This window comes from Notothenia coriiceps, unplaced genomic scaffold, assembly GCF_000735185.1.
Source record: "Notothenia coriiceps isolate Sejong01 unplaced genomic scaffold, NC01 NC01_scaffold00032812, whole genome shotgun sequence".
NCBI classification, from domain to species: Eukaryota; Metazoa; Chordata; class Actinopteri; order Perciformes; family Nototheniidae; genus Notothenia; species Notothenia coriiceps.
Genome location: NW_011365513.1, coordinates 524 through 8,223, shown reverse-complemented (window position 1 = coordinate 8,223; position 7,700 = coordinate 524). Strand labels below are relative to the sequence as shown.

Below are 7,700 nucleotides of genomic sequence, written 5' to 3'. Positions count from 1 at the left end.
TTGCATACATCCCATGAATGTATGAGATTAAGTTAGCTTCATCATATCTCAATCAGTGATTAAGTGAATAATAAAGGTTCTATCAGGTTACTATCAGCCAGTCACTCATTATTTTCAGGGAGGGGGCGGGGTTTGGAGGAACAGAGGAGACGGTGATCGCGGAAGNACACACACACACTCGGAGAGACACACACATACCCGCACACACACACACACACACACACACACACACACACACACACACACACACACACACACACACACACACACACACACACACACACACACACACACACACACACACTCAGCTGAAACACTCCATGCTGGCCTTGGCTCTCTCCATTTCATGTAGGAAGTTGTAAAACTGTGGGAGCGTCAACTCTGGAAGACATGAGGGCGGAAAACAGGGAAATGTTAGAAGATAAGACTAGACGTACTACTCTGTAACACCAGAGATGAATAAATAAAATGACATGTTGACTACTCCTTTTAACACTTAATAAAAAAAGATAAGTTTTAAAATATCTTATATTTTGTTTCTTGACAGCTTTAATCGTTTGCTGTTCAAAATTGGTCTGTTATCACAATTGAGGAAAAAAGGTCCTGGGAATACGCAGGAGTGCTGAGGAGTCATGGTGAAATCCATCTGTTTTGAGAAGTGGGATATTGGAGCTGGGAATGACGTCCAAATGATACCAATTGACAATAACAAAATGAAATCTTGTGTTATGATTTGGACATCTTCAGTGAAAAAAAAAGAAAACAACTAGTAGAAACTTGACAGCTCTAGTTGATAACGTGACGCATCATAGACTTCAAGTTATAAACATCAACTACGAGCAAAGTTAGCTCCTGCAGGCGAGAAAGGTTTTGGTATGTCAGAAAACAATCTAGCATTTGTGATATTCCTGCTGTTTGACTACCAGTGTTAAGAACACTTAAGACCCCTCACTTTGGATATTTGTAGCATGTATGAAACATATCAGCATGCCAGATGTCTTATGTAAGTGTTAACACTCTTGGGGTGTGTTAAAAGACAAGTTGACTGGTTAAAAAACTGGATTTCAATAGTATTACTTTTCAGCTGCAGAGGATCGTGAAAATACTTCGCACACCTGTTTGTGATTTTTCATTTTCTGACCTTTATTGGTCATCAAACAGATCATCAAAGCATTGATCACTGGGTTTAAAAAACGGCAGTTTAGCTAGAGGGGGATTTCTGGGATAATGAATATTTATTATGCATTACTTTTTGGAATTGTCCAGTTGAAGGCACAAAAACAATTCCACATTTCTCATACGCTCACAGTCAAGCCAGTTTTTCCTTTCTCTTCAATTTGAATGTAGCGTAATGTTGCTATTGGTAAAGAAAAATACATTTGTAGAACTTTTCCATCTCCATCTCAGTGGATTGAGCTGCATTTCCCCTCCACTGCTTCTGCAAACTGTACATTGGTGTTGCCTATAAATACATTTCTGTCTCTCTGTCAAGCAACACATCAGCACATGTTGACATTTCAGTACCATGAGAAACCTACCTGTCTGATTTACTTCTGGATTTGAATAACTTTGGGATCACTTGATATCTAAGCATACAATTACTAACCTGTCACATATACTCAAAGACTTGCAGTCCATGGATTTGCTGTATTTCTTAATAAAATATTGTTTTAAGTGTTTTGACTTATCAGGCCTCAGATTTTGTGGTATGCAAAATACAATCGATTAAGTCAGAACTGTTTGTGTAAGTGTCGCTCACCCATGTAAACGTTTTCAGTGGAATTCCCCTTTCTGACCACCAGCTTCAACTGCAAGAGGAAAAAACTGTGTTCAACAAAACTGAACAAACATGTCTCGAACTGTGTGTGTGTTTTATGTGTTGTGTGTGTTGTGTACAGGGTTTTTATACCTGAAGAAAGATGTTGCCCACTTTTTGTACTTCACTGGTGCCGACAGTCACTGTGGGATTCAGAAAAAACACATCATGATACATAGATGTATACAAAATAAACAATTAAATCTGATATATGACTTTAAAAGAGGGTACAAATAATCATATTGATCGTTCTCGCCGTTTGAAAGTGTGTTTTAAATATAACAACTCACCCTCCTCCATGGATTTTGATGATGGCTGTGTTGAGTGACCAGAACTAAATGTGCAAAAGCTCAAAATAAATTGCACTTGTTTTCTTCTTCACTATAAATGTTCGGTATTGTATGGCAGTGATTCCCATAGGGGTGAAACATTTCCAGATGTATTCATAAGAATTCAAATGCTAAAAAAACGTGTTAATCAATAAATAATATTCATTTTTTCCCTTAAATTATTTTCTAATCTTACACATTCTATGTTATGTTTCATATGAATGTCCTGTCTGTCTGTAACTTTGGTTCGTATTGTTGTTTGTTTCTTGAAAACGTCGCTCTTAAGATTAAGACTCTGGGCTCATTGAGCTTTACTGCATAAAGAATATGTTAAATAAAACAAAGATATAATGTAGTATACTATAGTGTGCACTTAGAGTGAATCAAGCACGCTAGATATGTGTGTGTCTGTTCTGAAGTGAGTTTCAAATGATGCTTTTTTACTTGATTTGATATTTTGTTTAGGTACACTGTCACTTACAGTTTATTGGATTGATGTAAACGACATTGTTCTCAAGGTTCAAGGTTCTTTATTTGTCATACGAACATAGCTACAGAGTAGTTATGTCGATGAAAATCTTAGATCACAGGCTTCTCCAACAGTGCAACATAATAATACAGAAAAACAGACAAATATAGTGCAAGTAAATATTCAAAAGTAAATACAAAAATTAAAATAGTTTAAAATCTATCTATGGGTAATCTCAGTTGAAATGCTGCATGTATACTACAATAATAAGTCAAAAATACTCCTAGGAACATACATATGAGGGTCCCAGTTATATTCTCTATTTTGAAATGTGTCCACGGCAGAAAAACAAATGAATCCTCTAACACGGTTGACTTGAATAGCAACATGTGAAACAAACGGTGGACATATTGTTCCCCAGACGAGTGAGTCTCAGACATGCAGAGACAGAGTCTGTTGGCCCGGCTGGAGCTTTTAGCATTTCAACGACGGCGCAACAGAGTAAACTACAGAGGAGCGCTGCACGTACAGGCGCACCCCGTCCACCCCCCGCCCCATAAACTGGAGCACGTCAGGAGTCTTTTAACATGAAGATCAGCTCAACAAAAGCTCTGCACAAAGCTAATGACTCCTCTGCTCAGCGTATTAGCATGTCTATTACCTGCAAGTCTTAAGAAGTCATCAGGTTGTATGAATAAACAATGAGGCCTGATAGAGTCCCATCGGCTGCACACGCGTGGGGTGTTTAAATGAGCCCGAACAAAGAAGATTACAGGCTATGCTAATAGAGGAGAGCCTCTGTGATCGTGAATATTTACCTTCAGTTTGAGAGGAGACAGATTTAAAGTGAAAGTATATTTTGGTGAGAGGTGAATTTGATATGTCTGTCTCACCTCCGAACTTCCACTCCATGTCCACCAGCTGGTTGACCATCAGAGTCTGTCCCACAGCGAGTCTGCACAGCGCTGCAGAGTGCTCCCCCCACTGCAAAACACACAGAAGTCCTGTGCTCATTAAATGATACCCGAAGGCATTTTATGTGACTAAAAAAGCACAGAAGGCTACATAATTAATGTGACTGGTCCCCTTGGTTTCCTTGCTTAGTTTTTGTTCAATACTGTACCTAGATTTCTTTAATGTAATGTAATTGCAGGATTCTTGGTTTTCTGAGGCATTAATATGAAAGGCCTTAATTAGTTTCTGACTATTGGAAATATGGGAAAATATGTATTACCAAAACATTGCACTACTTACTTTTCTTAACCATCTCTTTTTTGACACTTAAATAACGATAACATGATGCTAGGCATTCACACTATCCATAAACCATACTTATAAATGATGTGAACAGGGTCTTTATTAAGCAAATTTCCCCAAATATTTGTTTTACTTGACAAAGCAGACAATAAAAGGAATAGACATTTTGAGCAGTGAAGTTAATGAGGGCAAACCAAAAAGCATATTTCTTAATCCAACACTCATATATCTCTTTGACTAAATTACACACATTTATAGAGTTCTTTGTGAATTTTAAAGTAATGCATTCATTAAAGGTGGGGTAGGTAAGTTTGAGAAACCGGCTCGAGATATACTTTTTGTTATATTCCATGGAATGCTCTTAACATCCCGATAGCAATGAATATCTTAAGTGCTTTCACAAAAAATCCATTAAAAAAATGTCATCTGTGGAAGCCGTAGCGCTGTAAAAAGCACGACCAATCATCTGAGCCGGCCCGGCTAAAATAACTGGATGGCCTACCTGCCTGTCAGCCTTCCATCTGTGCACAAACTTATCTCGTGCCCTCATTGGTCATGTGCGCGTTTGTGTGTGTTGGAGGAGGGGCTCTGTAAGGAAGTGGCAGATTTTTTTCGGTTGTGTATTTTCAAATTCTAGCGCACTCGAGCTGGTTTCTCAAATGTACCTACCCAACCTTTAATGTAATATTAGTTCACTTCCATTCACTGTCTATGAAACTGTTTGCAGACCCCCTGAAAACCTCTGTTCTTTCATATGTATTATACTGGATCATCATCATTTTAATAATGCTAAACTAAAGTGGACTTTTCCCCAGATTATTAATTTAAGATTTTTCAGAGGGTGCTGGAACACCCCCGAATCTTCATATTTATGTCTTCAAATAGTAGTGAATGTTACCTGTTGTGAAAAGTGAGCCGCCTTGTCCTCGTTTAGCCCTGAGGAATCAGATAAACAGTATCGGTTTCACATATAAAATATTCACAATAATGTATTAGAAACACTGTGGGAATCAGGTATCACCTTCGTTACATAACATGCTGTCATGAGAAGATACAATCCCGCAGCTTTACTTAACCCCAGTTATAAATTGACCCCGTGAAAAAAGATTTGTGTGTATACCTAATGACACAAGGTCCTCTCTGATCTGCTCGGCTGTCAGGCTTTTCTTCATGGCGCCTGAGGAGAAAACAGAATCACTGAGATGGAAAACTTTGTGAAGCTGCAGCTCTTCTGTCACTTCAGAGTTTAAACTTAATTAGTATCAAGTTGAGAGTCGTGGGACATTTCTAAACGGGTGCATTCATGACTGTATCATCCTAAAAAAGAGATACAATAGGTAGCATTAGGGTTGCATGATACATCACTTAGTTTGAACTGCTAAAAGGAAAGGGAAACTTATACATTATTAAAATACAGGGTGACATTATGTAATAATGTACTGGTTACACTCAAGTTTGTGAGCAAAATAAGTCCAAGCTATGTAAAAGATCAACTTAAAAAGTTGTATGGGATCCTCAGTGAGAGATATTTTTAAAGATTTACTTAAAAACATTATTTAAGAAGACACACAATTTTCAGGATCAACCATAATGCCTAAAAGATTATGCAGCATGTGTTCCCTTGCTGTTGGATAAGAAGACGTTAAGTTATCTTAAGATTTGAAGTCCCCAAGTAGAGAGTGGAATCGACTTTCTGATCCAACTCAGTGTATAAAAAGCAAATAAATGTATTCCACAAAATGTTGCAATATTCGATTCTATTTTTTAATAACTATGTGTTTAAGGACAAAGTCATCTAAATGTATACACCTCACTAATTTTAAATGCTGTTCAACTTTTCAACGCTCTTAAACCGAAGAGGTTTTCTGGTGAATATCACAATGTATTCTGGGTAATGTAGGAAATCACTAACTGGAGTAGATAAGCCCAGCAGAGGGACATCGACAACAGAATTCCCACCACATTATCGCAGAGTAACACCTGTGGATAACTGGATTTATTATGTTTGTCTGGCTGTGTGTGTGTGTGTGTGTGTGTGTGTGTGTTTGAGAGAGAGAGTGTGTGAGAGTATGTGTGTGTGAGAGTATGTGTGTGAGAGTGTGTGTGTGTGTGTGTGTGTGTGTGTGTGTGTGTGTGTGTGTGTGTGTGTGTGTGTGTGTGTGTGTGTGTGTGTGTGTGTGTGTGTGTGTTCAAGCTCACCTCTTTAGGCTCTAGCAGGAACTGGAACAGAATTTCAATCAGACGAAGAAATTGCTGCATAGAAAGAAACATGAAAGTCTTTATCCATTTCTAAAAAGAAAACCTCACCATGTTTTCACCGCCTCTTTATATCAAGAAACACAGAGTTTTATCAACAATTCACAGGATGTTTAGTCTATTACAGACTTTGTATCTACATTTAGAACTTTTAATTGATATGCATCTATTGAAGCTGTTTGTGAATTTTTTTAAATAAACATTTTATAGAAACAACAGCCAACAGCCATTTATTCATTGATATGGTACTTTAATTATTATGCTATTATATTATCATAATATCAATGGCATAAATGGGTCTTGTTGAAACTGCAATAACATTTTAAATCTCCTAAAGTTTAGTATCAGTTTTGGTCTCTATTCTTTTCATTAGCTTTAGTGAAAGTTAATGGCTGATTGGGGGGAGGTGTAGAAAGGTATGCAAAAGGTCCAATGTTGTTAAGAGCATTTACATATTTACATTGTGCATAATTGGTATTTAAATGTTGGTATTTTTACTTTTATTAAGTAAGATTTGCATGCAGGAATTGTATGTGCAGTACAATAAATCTACACTGTCATATTAGTAATTGTATTAAGTAACATATTTCTTCCACCGTTCACAGTCTGCTGTCACATGATGCATGTGAGCTGTCAGCTGGTGTAGATAACGCAAACCTTTCCAATAAACAATGCAATTCAACTTTAAATCATCAATATATATTAAATCTATATTCACACATATGTTCGAAACAGACTCAACCCTAAAACATGAGTACAGCTCAGAAATACAGCTCAGTTATCAGCTAACATTGACTAAACTTGCGCTGTTTGTTGTCTCCGGTTGTAAACATCGAGGTGTATTTACCTGCTCGTTTAGTTTGTTCAGGTTCTGAAAGTCGGTGCTGACAGAGTCCGATAAAACATCTTTAGTGAAGTTTAGCTGCATCTTTTTATCTGAGAAAACCCTCAAAACCGTCAGAGCTGATCCGTTTTGGACTCCACTTCCGGGTTCTTCAGTGCGCATGCGCGGAAAGCAGAGTGAAATATGCAGATCCTTCATCATCAAAAAATGTGTGTTATTACTAAAATGAACTGATGAAAAGGACTCATTGTGCATTCAAATGTTCCCTGTTTAAATATTATATATGATTAATTAATATTAATGCTGTTAATGTGTGTGTTGCATTTTACTGCTGTAGATGAATTGAGGGATTATCTTTATGTTCTATTTGTCTCTCTTTGCAGTTGGATTGCTTGCTCTTGTTGTCCTTTTATGTTTCTTTTTGAGCATTTTCCCTCCCTTCTTTGTTGTTATGAGTCGTCCCTTAATTAACGTTTTGCAGGTGAAGACCGGTCTAGTTGGCCTGTTCAGTGTTCAATTTTGTGGAGATGTTTAAGGTTGTTTAAGGTAAAAATAATACAATAAAATGTGTCAATTGCAATGCTTTGTAATGTACATTGCAAATGTTGTGCCTGTAGCATCACCATGTTTTTCCTCCTGATTTACAACCAGTTTATATGCATAGAAAAGACGTAGGCTAGTAGCTGCCGCCTCACTTTCTTTCTTTTTTTGTGAACTGTTTCTTTAGAG

At 37.3% G+C, this 7,700-nt stretch overlaps 1 protein-coding gene across 1 annotated transcript; it reads right to left on the bottom strand.

Annotated features, from left to right (window-relative positions):
- Positions 1-236: 236 nt before the first annotated feature.
- Positions 237-7,116, bottom strand: commd7 (COMM domain containing 7). Its single transcript, XM_010789420.1, has 9 exons — positions 6,975-7,116; positions 6,071-6,124; positions 5,237-5,249; positions 4,992-5,048; positions 4,770-4,807; positions 3,508-3,598; positions 1,910-1,959; positions 1,760-1,808; positions 237-381 (listed from the first exon to the last, which is right to left on the bottom strand). The coding sequence occupies exons 1-9, from the start codon at positions 7,053-7,055 to the stop codon at positions 305-307; spliced, it is 510 nt and encodes a 169-aa protein (XP_010787722.1). The 5' UTR covers positions 7,056-7,116; the 3' UTR covers positions 237-304.
- Between the last annotated feature and the right edge of the window lie 584 nt (positions 7,117-7,700).